Below are 14,201 nucleotides of genomic sequence, written 5' to 3'. Positions count from 1 at the left end.
TGGGCACAAAGTTTGTTTTCTCCCTGATCAAGTTCCATCAATAGGTGGCGCTACAGATACATGATATTTTCCAGGGATCACTCAATTTATAGATTCCTATAAGGATTCAATGAGGGATTGAGAAAACTCTATAAAAAGGGTTTTTAAAGGTTTGTATACTGAGAAGATGTAACTTTTACCTTCACCCCCCCTTGCCTCTGTGGTCTTTAATATTTACTGTACACAAAAACACATCAGTTGGGATTATAAAGACAATAATGTAGAAAAGCAAAGCAATAACAAAGTTTAATGCTCGTTTTTTATTTGTTTTTGAATATATTTTGCTGCCTCATGTTTTGGCTCGTCTCTCTGAATGTTCCGGTGTTCTTCAGCTTTTGTGGACTTTGGCAAACGACGTTTGTGTTTGACGTCACTGATGTCACGTTCCATCAGCAGATCAGAACGGTGAACACGGAGGACTGTGGACGTTTGAGATGTTATTGATTTGCCAAAGATATATCTGTGACCATCAGGAAACAATCAAACAAACAAACTTCCAACCTTCGCAAACGTCACAAGTTAATGTCATTTATTGTCTTTGTCAGTGATTCAATTTTACAACTGTACATAACAATGGTATGGCTCAATACAAAAGCAAAACAAAATGAAATACAGACTGTTACCAGGCCGACAAACTCCATATAAAGATTGTTTCATTCATGAGAAGAGAGAGGAAATCAGTACAAAAATCTAATTCATCTGAGGGAACAACGGCTCCAAACACTCCAAACTGATTTATGAAAAAGCCAATAAATCACACTTATTAATCTAACATGATGGAAGAATCTCTATTTCTGTGTCATTGATTTTCTTTGAACCGATTTCTACAAACAAGACCGATTCAATCCTCACAAACTGAACTCATTATCCGTCGCTCTGGACTCCCGCGGCAGCTTGTGTAAGAGCGCAGGTGTGTTTGGCTACCCGGTCTCCAAGCAAAATCACAGCAAGCAGCAACAGAATGTTTAAGAGCTCCCCCTGTGTTCTGCCTCGGCCATCTGTTGCTCTTTCTGTGTGTGTGTGTGTTTGATGAGCAGAAGAAAGGCAGCACCGGGAACACACCCCAGTGCCAAATCACAGCAGGAAACTATGATTTATTAGTACATTTATGGTGTAACAATTAGCTCAGCAGCAGCTTACACACACACAACCTCATCTACATACACATTGACCCTTTCACAGCACTGAATCTATACATTAGATGCTGTTTGAATTCTGTGTTATCATGAGATTAGACTTAGATTTATACAGCAGATACAAAAAAAAAGGACAAATCAAAGCATTTTAACGTCAAAGGCCTTTGTCACAATAAATACTGACACGTGAAATCGGCAATAAAAACAAAATAATTTACATTTCCCTTTAAGGGGTCGTTCATAAAACAATAGGAAGTGGCTGAGTTGACTTTGAAACATTCATGAGGCACGCAGGAGGTTTATTGGAAGTGAAGGAATGCTTACAGAGACGGTGTGAGACGTCCTCAGTAGACGGGCTTGTAGAGGATCTGACCGCTGAGCAGCCTGCGCTTTAGCTCCTTCGACAGCAGGGTGCGCTCTCTCTGCGAGCCCTTCATGAAGCCGCGGTTTTCCTGAGCGCGGCGGGACAGGTAAGGGATGACCTCGTTCACCGGGCCGTACGGGACGTACTTGTACACGGGGAATCCTGCTTGACCTGTGCGAGACACAAAAGGCATCACAATCAGGCTTCATGGAGCATGTCGGGCATGCTTGTTTACATTTTTGTCACGTTTCGTTCCACTAGTACATAGCTGAAAAAGATGCTGATACCTGATGTTAACTGGACGATGTCGCTTTCTAAAACGATCATACGACTCAGCTGCCTACAGTAGAATGTATATACTGCATATGTAACCTCACATATATCTGGCATCTAGGTCAGATCTGCTATACTGTAAACTGAACCTTCACCTACACATATAGAGAGATCGAATACAGCTGATGATGAAGGTGATGTAGGTCCACAGCAGTAACACATCCCCACTGGCCCACTTTATCACTTTATAACAGGTCCATCAGAACATTTTGACCCTGATGTTATTTGCCTGCGGAGGTCGATAGCTGCGTGAGCGTCGAGGCGGTGACGTGCATGCGTGTTTGTGATTTTTGCGCAACATCATCAGCCCCCCGGAAAGAACTCAACTCAACTAAAACACGTGATGAAATTCTTCCGGCCCCTCTAATTGCATAACGGACTGTTTGCTTTTGGAGCCAGAGCATGGGACAACATACCGAGCGGGAAGCTGATCTGGTCACACATGCCCAGCAGCTGTCCGAAGTAAACCTTATTCTCAGTGGGTGAAAGGTCCATCTCATTCATCCTGAAGAGGCAGAACAAAGACATTTATCACACACACACACGCGCGGTTCCAGACAGTTATGTAACCAGATGTGGAGCATTAGTGTAAATGAGATTTGATGTATATGTTCAGACAAATCGTGCTTTGTGCTGCTTACTGTTCCAGGGTGAACTTCACCGTGTCCTCGTTGTGCGTGGCGACCATGACGTTGGCCTTCCTGCTGTGGTTGATCTCCTCCAGCAGATACTCCAAACACCTACGCAAACACACCAGAGCGAGGGAGCTGGTTAGTTTGTGTTTGGACGAGACAGCAAAGGGCCTGGATGCGTTCACACTCACTTGTGATACATCACGTTGGTGGCCTCGTAGGTGGGATTGATCGGGTCCTCGTAGCCGACTTCCTCTGCTCTCGCTCTCTCCTGGTACATGTAGGCGCCGCGGACCAGTTTGGCGCCAAAGTACCAGCCCTCGCGCCGTGACAGCTCCACGTCCACGGTCACGTTGTCATAAGCTTCCTGAAAGCATTAAAACGTCTGAGTAAAAAGCTACTTTAATTAAGAATTCAACTTGAGAGGCGTTGATATGTGATTAGCCGTGATGAGGACTTTGTCGTCTCACCTTGAGGTAACACTGGTAGGTGTTGAAGATGATCGGCTTCTCCCTGTTGAACTTCCTCTGCATCTCCAGGGTCAGTCTGCTGATCGCGGGCTGGAAGTACGTCTGCTCAGCATCCACCATCAACCTGACGCCGTTCTCCACAGCATGCTGCAGCACGCACGCACACAAACACACACACGCACACAGATTGATACCGATTAGTTAGTTTGAAGCATTATAATCATACTCAATAAGTTGACTGAACTGATTTGTGCACCTCTGATAACAATCAAGCAGTTATGTAGATAGCATTGCGTATTGTGCATTGCGTCATGATTACATCATAGAGTAACTACAGGTTCATTCTAATGTTCCTTGGCGTCACCTTAGCCAGCACGTCTACTCTCTGCAGCATCCTCTTCATCTGCTGCTCCTCCTCAGTTGTGAACTTCTTCAGCAAAGGTTCCAGCTGTCTTGTCTGCACGGCCGACACACACACACACACACACACACACACACACTCAACAGTGACTCAAAGCTCGATTTGCATTTGCCTGCTTGAACATAAGCTGTCAGTCAAATGTTTGGCAAGTCTGCAGAGTTTGTGGACATGAGGATCTAGAACGCTGACAGCTCTCTCAGATAAGTTCCAAGGCCGACTCACCTCGAGGTTTGGCACCATCAGCAGATTGGAGATCTTTGTCGTATCATTTATCAGGCTGTTCCAGTCCAGAAGATCTATAGTTCTGCAAAACAAGAAGTGAGAAAATAGTTTAAAAAAACACTTGTCATCTAGCTGAAGTGTTTCATTTGTTCTCTGTGCTTTCTTTCTTTTCAAGTTGTAGCGCTTTGGTTTTAGAATCCTGTCAGTTTAACAGGAGTTCCTGCACCCTGCTGTTTGTAACTTGTTTCTTTGCTTAGTTCCAGTACATTTCACAACCTAGAAAGTACTACAAACATGATGTAATGATAAGAGTGCCTTTCAATTCTCAGCCGCACCTTATCAGGGTTTGCCATCTTACCCTGACAGTCCCAGTTTCTCTCCAGTAAACCAGTTCTCAATGTCATCTTTGGCTCCAACGCCCAGTTTCGCCAAACTTTCCTACAGGGAAACGATCCAAAATGAAACAAAACAAACATATATTGCAAGAAATCTTTAACTCTACCTTACTTAAGATTCTGGCTAGAGATTCGGCTACACACACCTTCAGCTTTTCCAACTCCAGCTTCTGATCCAAAGCCGTCATTTCTGATTTCCCTTGTTGCGCTGCGAGGAAGTTGAAGAACCGCCTCCATTTTACCAGGACCTCTGAGAACTGGAGCTGTTCACACACACACACACACACACACACACACACACACACACACACACACACACACACACACACAGCATATCAGCAACCACAGTGTTCAGCTCCTACATAACGTGAATAAATGTCTATGTGACTCCAATGCAAGTAATACTTTGATCTAAAATCCATACTTGTAGTTAATATTGTGAACATTAACTTCAACTTACAAGGAATTGTGGGCGCCCCAGGGCCGTCAGTTTCACCGCAGAAAACCCGTCTGTGGAGGCTCCCCCTGAAAAAGTTGGCATGATGTCACCTCTCCAGGATATTACATCATCCCTGATCTTTATATTACAATATCTCAACACATCAGCATGTATCATTAATTGAAAGAAATGTTATTATCTTCAACTTAAATTACCGGAGGCTTGAATGCAGTTTATGAACGTCTCCATCTGTTTGTCACACTTGGCCTCGTCTGCGTAGAAGTACGTGCGGGCGCTGATCACGCCCCCGCGCCGGTCCCCAAACTGACGATGGGCTTTGTACTTCTTCTCGCGCCCGACGACATCTGGAGCCAAAAAGAAACGACAACATCAGAGGCAAGAGGCTAGAGGCAATAACGGAACAAACTTAAGGAACGTTACTAAAATCTGATTTTACTGTGATGTGAGTGAGAAGTGAGTTGTTATGAACAGAACTGAGCTGAAGATTGAACTTATTCTGAGCACTGAACATTTGAGAAACTGTGGGGTTCTTTCCCATTCTTGGCACTGTAGAGAACAATTTCTTTGTTGATGTTCCAGACTGCTTGAACCACATGCTCTTACGCAACATGTGCACCCAGAACCCCAGGCGAGAGGGGCCCCTCTGCAGCGGAGGAAGGGGAGGGATCATATTTCTGCAGAGGCTGGCGATGCATGTCAAAGTTCATGGGATGGAAACAGTGCTGTGCGAGGAAGCAATGTGCTAAAAAAAGACGAGAGCAAGAAATGCTAAGCCAGGGGGAAGTCTCAAGGTATATTTTATAAAAGGTTTTATGCTACAGCCACAAAACTAATAAAAGGCCTTGTGTTTCTGAGGGCTGCAATTGTGAACTCTGCTGTACGTCTAGCCAAAGAGCAGTACTCCCCCGCCCCGATGATACACACTTGACTGGTGCCACCTAAGACCTAACTAGATCCAGTTATAACCAGCGTTAACCAGGCCGCTCCGCTTGACTGCATGACTGGATGTCCTCATGAAACCGCCTGAGTCGTGCCGAACATGCCAGCAGCTCATCTTTGCCTCGTACACTGATGCTCATAACACTCAAAGTTCAAAGCTGCGTAACAAGGGAGAACCTCCTCATGCGAAAGATTATGATTTGAATGGAAAACCCACAGTTCTGCTACAACGAAAAAACAAAACATTGAAATGTAGTTTCAGCTGTTACACACACCTGGAGTTTCTTTCTCAGCTTCCGAGACACAAGAACTGAAAGAGAAGAGCGGGAGGCATTACTGTTGGTGTGACATCTTACAGCAAATCCTAGTTGACAACATATTGCAGTGATTGTCACATGCTTACAAACCGGCCATGTGAAATCTTGTATAATCTTGCGTTTGTAAAATTTATGTACACGATACTGTATCACACACTCAGCTGACTAATGTACACAAACGCTGGGCTGCTTTTTCTGTTCTCATATCATCACATCAATGACTTATATGGGTGATGCCTTTTCTTTCGCAATCCATCTAGGCTTCTGTGTGGAGAGGCTTTTAGGCAACACGCAAATATGACCTCCTTTTCTCAACAAGTTATGACACGAGGGAGCAGAGATAAACACAAGTGGGAGAAAGCTGTGATGTCTTGAAAGTATAAGATGCTGGTTATTATTGCTTTGTGCTACTGAGTCAATGTTATTCACGGTGATAGATGGTTGTTGCCTTTTACTGCAATGCAAAGTCTCATGATGCCTCGGTTAAATTAAAACTCTGTCCTCTGCAGGGTATTACATAACATCCCAGCGCGCCCCAATGAAAGGCTCCATTACATCAGTGTTAGAGGCTGGCAGGCAACTCCTTCATGTGACATTCTCCAGCAGGCACGGCACTACAGCCAATCAGAGGGGAAGGGTCTGTCCTAGCTGACCAATAGAGGCCAAGCATTGTTTAGCTACTGGGTGTAGAAAAAAATGTATGATTCCTAATCGGTTTGAAGGAATGTGAGTGAGAAGGCAGATTTGATAAGCAGTATGTTACATTGTCAGGGACCTACGCAAAGAAAACAAATAAAGCTTATCTGAAGTAATGTAATATGAGGAAATAATTGAATATAAATGATATAAGACCTTTTAGAACGGTGTTGGACTTCGGCATGTCTAAATGTAAACATGTCTGTTATTTTTGGAGCTCAAACCAAAACACCACAAACCAATGAGAGCTTTGGTGTTCCCTTTCGTATTTAGGTTCTCCTGTAGTCTAAGATGGCCGGTCTTCTATCTTTTCTACACTGCAGGTTGGTTAAATGTATAGAATACTTACGCCATCTCCTTCTTCTCGGCCTCCTCTTGTGTCAGGTCCTCCTCCACGCTGTAGTCCAACACCGCACCCACGCCGAAGGCCTGGTTCTTTTTGATAAGAGGTTTTATGGTGTTGTGGTTCTCTCCAGCCACAAACTGGCCGTAGAAGGTCATCTTCATCACCTTCTCAAACATCCACTTGCCCAATACCTTCTTACTCATGTCCATCAGCTGAGAAAACAAGAATTTGTTATTCCCTTAAGTTATTATCAACACCAGTATAACTAGCCGGATCCAATGTCATGGAATCTTCTAGTGTAAATATTAGGGTATTATACATTCAAACTATGATAAGACTCTAAACAACTCACCTCTTTGTTCTTGTCAACCAGAAAATCAAAGGTGCAAAGCTTGAATACCAGCAGACTTCGCAGCAGTTCCACATTGTCTTTGCTTTTGTAGGCTTCTTCTGTATTGTTGAAATCAATATCGATTTTACATCCACGCGAGTCTGAGGCACCTTTGGTTTGGCTGATGAGCTCCACGGGCTCCGCTTCCACTACGGGGCACCCATCGATCTGCCGCTGCTTCTCCCCTTCTTCTGCACGCTTGGTGGATGCCACTTGCGACCGCAGCCTCTCTGGAGTAAAGCGTATTTTGCAGACATTGCTCGGGTTTGCCCTCAAAAATGATGATAGAAACTTTGTGTACGACATTAGAGTGAACGAGTTATTAATAGTAAGTACACGAAGGTGGTTTGGTCTTCGTACTATTTAGACTAACTTCAAGATAAAGTTGACTTCGATTTATAGAGAACTTTCGCACGAGGAGAAGGGGCGGGGCGTCAACTGCTGTAACAAACTGTTTCGCATCGTGCACGCGACATCTGGCTGCTGCGCGCTCCCGAGCTCACGACCCCTTTTGCAGACCAATGACATCATTAATTATAGCTCCGTCCCTATAACGTAATCTTATACAAACCCGCTACTTAAGGTTCATATTCAGAGCAGGTTCATAAATGTTGGTAGCGCTCTTAATAGCTCTCTTAGTAAGCAACGGACTCTGAAACTGGCGCACCTGTTATGGATGCTTCTATTATCTTCTATTATTTTGTTACAACTGAGTCCAATAAGTGAAGATGTTAGGTCCAGTGCAACACACAATCATAACACTTTAGTATGCATCATCGTGGTTCACATTTACCAACAGTTAAACATTTTTGAAAGCATGTTGCACTGTTTTGATATTGAGTTAATTAATTCAATTAAGTTAAGGTGCAAATAACTGTATTCTCAATAAAATAGATAAACACTCAACAAATAACGGACGTTATAGTAAGCTTCATATGGCAAAATAATGTATTGCATTGCGTTATGTATAATAAATGTGTGGGTAGGTTTAATATGTAGTGTATTCCAGTCCCAAAGAAGTCACGTCCCAGCACCCTCAACGACTACAGACCGGTGGCGCTGACGTCCCACCTGATGAAGTCACTGGTGAGACTGGTACTGTCATTTCTTCGGCCCCTGGTCAAACCATCACTAGACCCTCTCCAGTTTGCCTATCAGCCGAAACTGGGAGTAGAGGACGCCGTCATCTCCTGCTTCACCATGCCTACGCCCATCTGGACAGACCCGGCAGCACTGTGAGAGTCATGTTCTTTGACTTTTCCAGTGCATTCAACACCGTTCGGCCTGCCCTGCTCGGGTGTAAGCTGTCGGCGATGCAGGTAGACTCTCCCCTGGTTTCCTGGATAGTGGACTATCTAACTGGTCGCAGTTTGTCAGACTGCAGGGTTTGTCAGACTGCACAGTGTTGCACACTGTGGTGGGGCCCATCAGGGTACGGTCCTATCACCATTCCTGTTCACCCTGTACACATCCAACTTCCAATTCTGCTCGGAGTCCTGCCACCTGTAGCAGTTCTCAGATGACTCTGCAATAGTAGGCTGCATCACCGAACTGAAGGATGAGGAGTACAGGGGTGTCGTGGACTCCTTCGTCGAGTGGTGTGAGCTGAATCACCTGCAGCTCAACACTGACAAAACCAAGGAGCTGGTGGTGGACCTCCGCAAGAGGAAGTCACCCCCCACACCTGTGACCATCAATGGGGTGACTGTGGACTCTGTGCAGGTATACAAATACCTGGGAGTCCATTTAGACAACAAACTGGACTGGTCTAATAACGCTGAGGCTGTTTACAAGAAGGGACAGAGTCGACTCTACTTCCTGAGGAGGCTTTGATCCTTCAATGTCTGTAACACCATGCTGAGGATGTTCTACCAGTCTGTGGTTGCCAGTGCCATCTTCTTCGCGGTCGTGTGCTGGGGCAGTAGGGCGAGGTCAGCTGACGCCAACAGGATCAACAAGATCGTCAGGAAGGCTGGCTCGGTCCTGGGGACTGAACTTGATTCGTTGGAGCGTGTGTCGGAAGGGAGAATGCTGCGCAAGCTACGGAGAATCATGAACAATGACTCTCACCCTCTCCACCAGGTGCTGGCCTCATACAAGAGCACCTTCAGTACTCCCCCAGGTGTACTACTGAGCGCCATAGGAAATCCTTTCTCCCTGTGGCCATTGGACTCTTTAATAAAGCTACCTCGGGTCGAGGTGGGACGGTGGGGACATAGGGATCTGAGCCCGCTCCCCCCCCTCCCAACCTGCTTCACTGTCACTTATAGTATATTGCACTAAACGTTGCTGTATGTCACATATACACATGTGTATGCTGTAGTTGTAGATTGTCATTACTCATACCTCAGTCAAATGCACATTGCACTTGCACTTCCTATGTACTTATGCTGTCATGTATGTCCCCCCCATTGTATGTACTTCGTACCCCCCTATTGTTTGTACTTATCTTGTACTTCTCTTGTACTTATTATCCACTTGCATTCTTGCACTTTTTCATTATTGCACTAGTTGGGTGAATTCTGATTTTTTGTTTTTTCATGCTGTACTGTACCTGTTGCACAGTAATTTCCCTCGGGATATTAAAATGTCATCTTATCTTTATCTTATCTTAGTGATAAATATGTGACCGATGGAAATTGGGACTACAACTATATTATAGGAAAATCCTTGGAAAAGTTGAGATGAAAGATATACTCCCAGCTGTGAGTTCTGATTCAATAACTTGTATGGATACATTTTGATAGGCGCGATAGATGGAAACTTTCAGTGTTGTGAAATGTCGGCGTGTTCCTTTCTAACCTGTAGAGGGCAGTATTGTATTAACCGCGCCTGTTCTGGTGGACGAACAAGAAGCGACCGGCTAATGTTGCTAACTTGGTGCTAACTCCGTGACTTACACGGAACTGTATTGCTGCAGTGCACTGAACCGATTGCACAGAAACCAAAAATAAGCCACTCGTATTTGCTTTGAGGTAAGATGATGGCGCTATTCTTTATGAGCATTGTCCAACTTGATGCATGCATTGACTGTATCTAACCTTAACATGTGAAAATACTCTTATAATGTTAGCCTCTTAGCCTAGCTAGCTGGTATCAACAAAGAAGCGGACCCTCGACTAATTAATTGAGTAGATCGCGCGTCTTCAGTTGGTTACCACTTCAAGCTATAACCAATGTCGCCTAGAATGTGTAGTTCTTAATTTAAACACAATCGATGGCGAAGCATTTGATGAAGATGTTTGCAGGCAGACATTAGCTCGCTGGCACCTGCTGGCGCGAGCTGTAGGGGAGCTAGCTAACGGGGCCTACCACGGCCGCAACGACACAGAATGGTTTAGGAATGAACACATCTCCCGTGTTTTTATTTCAAGTATCAACCCAATCATTTAGTTAAATTAACTAAAAAATATAATTTGGAGTTTAATATCCTAGGTTTACCGCCCAGGTTTAATCTGTAAAACGGTTGTTTATATTATAGGTGTATTCGCTGTTCCGTATTTGTGATTGGCGCGTTTGAATGAATGTACTTTCATAGGAAGTTAAACACCAAATAAGCGTCTTAGCTCTTTTTTTCTGTGATTATTACCTTATATGCACATACTTCCTATTTGCAATATTGATTATTAATGGGCACCCGCTATACACTCATACCCACTCGTTTTCAGGAGCTGCAATTGCTTTGAATTAATGTTTTTGTTTTTGAAATGTGTAATTAGTTTCTGTTTACAGTCAGAGGTGATGGTTTATCAAATGTATGGCAATGTCTCAAATGATGCTGATTGGGTTTTTTGGCTGGGGTTTTCATTTGTATATTCATTTATCTCTCCCGTTTAATAATACTGGAAAAGATGACCTCACATTTACCATGTTTTAAAGTTATACAATTAAATGTTACACCTGAAGTGCATGTAGATAATTCAGTTAATCATCAGTTATCAAATAAAAACATCATGTAGATCTTCTGTATTCAATGTTTATTGCAGGATATTGCTGTAACTGTCTGAGTCTGCTGGACATTCATTACACTGTTTTAAAGCTTTCAGGATTGGATCCAACATCCTGTGCTGTGTTTCTTGAACTCATCATTTACTACTGTCATGGCTTCACCCCTGGTTTAGAGTTTCATTTTGTTCAAAATTAAATTGGAAGCAGACGGACAGAGTTTTGGATTGGAACTAGGATTAGGATAAGGACCTCCTCTACAGCTATTTGTGAGAACAAGACGTGATCTTAAAGCCTGCCGGTGCCCCCATTCTGTGTCAGCAGAGCCAGTCATTTAACCACCATGGCAGATGGACGGATCTATGTGGGGAACCTTCCCATGGATATCCAGGAGAGAGACATTGAGGAGCTCTTCTACAAATTTGGAAAAATCCGGGATATCGAACTGAAGAATAATAGAGGCATTATCCCTTTTGCCTTTGTCCGATTTGAAGACCCACGGTGAGTTGTTTTTCGGAAGGTCTTTGGCGAATCACACGCCACTCGTTGGAAATTCTGTGCTATAATAACGTCTCCAGTGACTGCCAGCAGGGAATGGATGGAGACGGCGTTATACTTTGGTAAGGAGTTCTGTGCTCTCTTCTGTAGGGATGCAGATGATGCTGTCTATGGAAGGAATGGATTTGGATATGGAGACAACAAGCTCCGCGTGGAGTATCCACGATCTACTGGCTCTAAATTTGGTCCTATGGGAGGTGGTGGTGGTGGAGGAGGAGGAGGAGGAGGTGGAGGAGGACCTAGGGGAAGGTTTGGACCCCCCACTCGAAGATCTGAATTCCGGGTCATAGTCTCTGGTAGGTGGACATCATGAGTCATAGCTTGGTATTTTTCTCTCGGTGGACCGGAGGTCAACTAGTAGTGGACGTAATGAGTCGTAGGCAGATGCGTGTGTCTCTCTCGCTCTCTCTCTCTCATGGCGGACTGGAGGACAAGGGGACAAATAGTTGGATGTAATGAGTCGTATACAGATATGTTTCTCTGTCATGGAGGACTGAAGAACAAGGGGACAAGTAGTCGGACATAATGAGTCGTAGAAAGATAAGTTTCTCTCGCTTTCTCATGGAGGACTGGAAGTCAAGGGGACTAAGTGAATGAGTTCAAGTTCTTAAGTCATGAAAAGCGAAACACTAAACTCAGTGGTCATGTTGGCTGCATACTCCCAAACACCGGCTATAGTGACTGGTAGGTGTAATTTTACTGTTTCTTTTGCTTTGCTTTTGCTTCTTTTTGTTGTTAGGTTCATGTTTATGTGATGTTAGAATTGAGCTGCTCATCTAATTCCCCTTAAACTCAATATTGTTATCTGACGTGAGCAGTCATCGCAGTCTTGGAACTTGGGTGCAGCACAGTGGGGCTCCTGTAACTATGGGCTTATTCTGATAACATCCCTCAGTATATTTTTATAATTCACCATGTATGTAACTTTCAGTCTTGTATTAGTGCAGAGCGGTACAGCCTAAGGTCTTATGAATGCAGATGTGGGAACTGGGCAGGATAAATGAAAGCAGAATAGTAAGTTTGTCACATTTGTGGCCCCTCAGGATTGCCCCCAACTGGGAGCTGGCAGGATCTGAAGGACCACATGCGTGAGGCAGGAGATGTGTGTTTTGCCGACGTGCAGCGAGACGGAGAGGGAGTGGTGGAATTTCTCCGCCGAGAGGACATGGAGTACGCCTTGCGTCGATTGGACAGGACTGAGTTCCGTTCCCATCAAGTGAGTAACGGCGCCCGACGTGGCCGCCGGATCCTAAAACCGTCTGCGGCGTCCACACAGAAAGGTTTCAGTCTCCTCTACTTCTCCGTTTTTGCAGGGTGAGACGGCATACATCCGCGTGTTTGAGGAGAGAGGAAACTCCAGCTGGAGCGGCGGCGGCGGCCGATCACGTTCCCGCTCCAGATCTAGAGGACGCTATTCCCCTCCTTACCATAATAGAGGCGGGTCTCCTCCACGCTACCAGTCGCCTCCACGTCATGCTATGTCACGCCATAGCCCACGCCATAGTCCACGCCATAGTCCACGCCATAGTCCACCCAACAGGAGGCCCCCTCCACAGAGCCACAGCCCACCCCCCCGCCATTATCGGTAGATGGGTCCATGTGCGTGTTTTGTAATGTTTTTTGTTTTTTTTAACCCCCCCCCCCCCCCCATGCCTCCTCATAGGATACAGCCTGTTGTTGCTTGCTACATACATTCCATGTTTGGATCCCCCGAACACGCTCCTCCCCTCCTCCCCTCTGCCTTTGTGCGTTTTTGTAAACAGCCTTGGGGTTACTCTGGATTTTTAGAGAAACAACTGCATTTGATCATTTCCCACAGTAATTTTCTTTTATAAAGAAATCCTGGATAGCCATGTTCAACTTTGAGAGGAACCTCCACATGCACATTATGTGAAACTGTCAAAGATAAATCAAAGATTCTGGAGCGGACTGCCTGCTTCTGAAGTGCTTTACAGTCTCTTTTTTTCTTTTTTCTTTTTTAAATGTCACAGGCTATAGTCGTCTTAGTTCAAAATACGATAAGACCATTATAGGAACAGCCAACATCCAATGTTGTAATACTAATCACTGTCATCCTCTTTCACAATAGGAAAAACTGAATTTTTATGGTAGTAACACATGTTGACTAGGAGCCAGATTTTTTATTTCATTTCAAGTGGCCCTCTGACCATGATGTCGGGATTTGTATTCATCTAATGTTATTGTTTTTGTTATTTTTTTCTTTACCAATAAAAAAACAAACATTTACTGTGACTGTTAAATTCCTTGTCTTTTTATCAAGACACATGGTTCTATATTATAATAATAATAATAATAATAATAACCCTGATCTGTCCTGTATTTCTATGATTCAGGCTGTTACCAAACGGGCTTCAACCTTCACCGAAGAGCTCCAAACATAATTTCAATTGTTAAGAGAAGTTTGCTCGTTTACTTCACACTCCAGACGGGTAGGTGGAACTTGTGTAACCCACTTCACTTCTCCTTGATGTAACGGCACATAAAGGGTAGTTAATATAAGAACAATTAAGTTAAAA

At 44.3% G+C, this 14,201-nt stretch overlaps 2 protein-coding genes across 4 annotated transcripts; one reads left to right on the top strand and one right to left on the bottom strand.

Moving 5' to 3' along the window:
* Positions 1-553: 553 nt before the first annotated feature.
* Positions 554-7,577, bottom strand: prodha (proline dehydrogenase (oxidase) 1a). The gene is made up of 14 exons (XM_076163903.1): positions 7,123-7,577; positions 6,774-6,982; positions 5,687-5,721; positions 4,667-4,816; positions 4,473-4,537; positions 4,159-4,275; positions 3,976-4,055; positions 3,618-3,699; positions 3,339-3,431; positions 2,975-3,121; positions 2,696-2,871; positions 2,514-2,612; positions 2,289-2,377; positions 554-1,710 (listed from the first exon to the last, which is right to left on the bottom strand). The coding sequence occupies exons 1-14, from the start codon at positions 7,465-7,467 to the stop codon at positions 1,520-1,522; spliced, it is 1,878 nt and encodes a 625-aa protein (XP_076020018.1). The 5' UTR covers positions 7,468-7,577; the 3' UTR covers positions 554-1,519.
* Positions 7,578-10,009: 2,432 nt separating this feature from the next.
* Positions 10,010-13,917, top strand: srsf9 (serine and arginine rich splicing factor 9). Of its 3 annotated transcripts, none has more exons than XM_076164218.1 (5): positions 10,010-10,136; positions 11,431-11,607; positions 11,755-11,960; positions 12,708-12,880; positions 12,978-13,917. In XM_076164218.1, the coding sequence occupies exons 2-5, from the start codon at positions 11,450-11,452 to the stop codon at positions 13,251-13,253; spliced, it is 813 nt and encodes a 270-aa protein (XP_076020333.1). In that variant the 5' UTR covers positions 10,010-10,136; positions 11,431-11,449; the 3' UTR covers positions 13,254-13,917. The 3 variants fall into 3 exon arrangements, with proteins under 3 accessions (XP_076020333.1, XP_076020334.1, XP_076020332.1); XM_076164219.1 differs by having other exon boundaries at positions 11,428-11,607; XM_076164217.1 differs by having other exon boundaries at positions 11,201-11,607.
* The last annotated feature ends 284 nt before the right edge of the window (positions 13,918-14,201 follow it).

This window comes from Genypterus blacodes, unplaced genomic scaffold (genome assembly GCF_046128005.1).
Source record: "Genypterus blacodes isolate CSIRO-AG114 ecotype Tasmania unplaced genomic scaffold, CSIRO-AGI_Gbla_v1 ptg000133l_1, whole genome shotgun sequence".
NCBI lineage: Eukaryota > Metazoa > Chordata > Actinopteri > Ophidiiformes > Ophidiidae > Genypterus > Genypterus blacodes.
The sequence above is the reverse complement of the archived record's forward strand: the minus strand, read 5'-3'. Positions and strand labels throughout refer to the sequence as shown.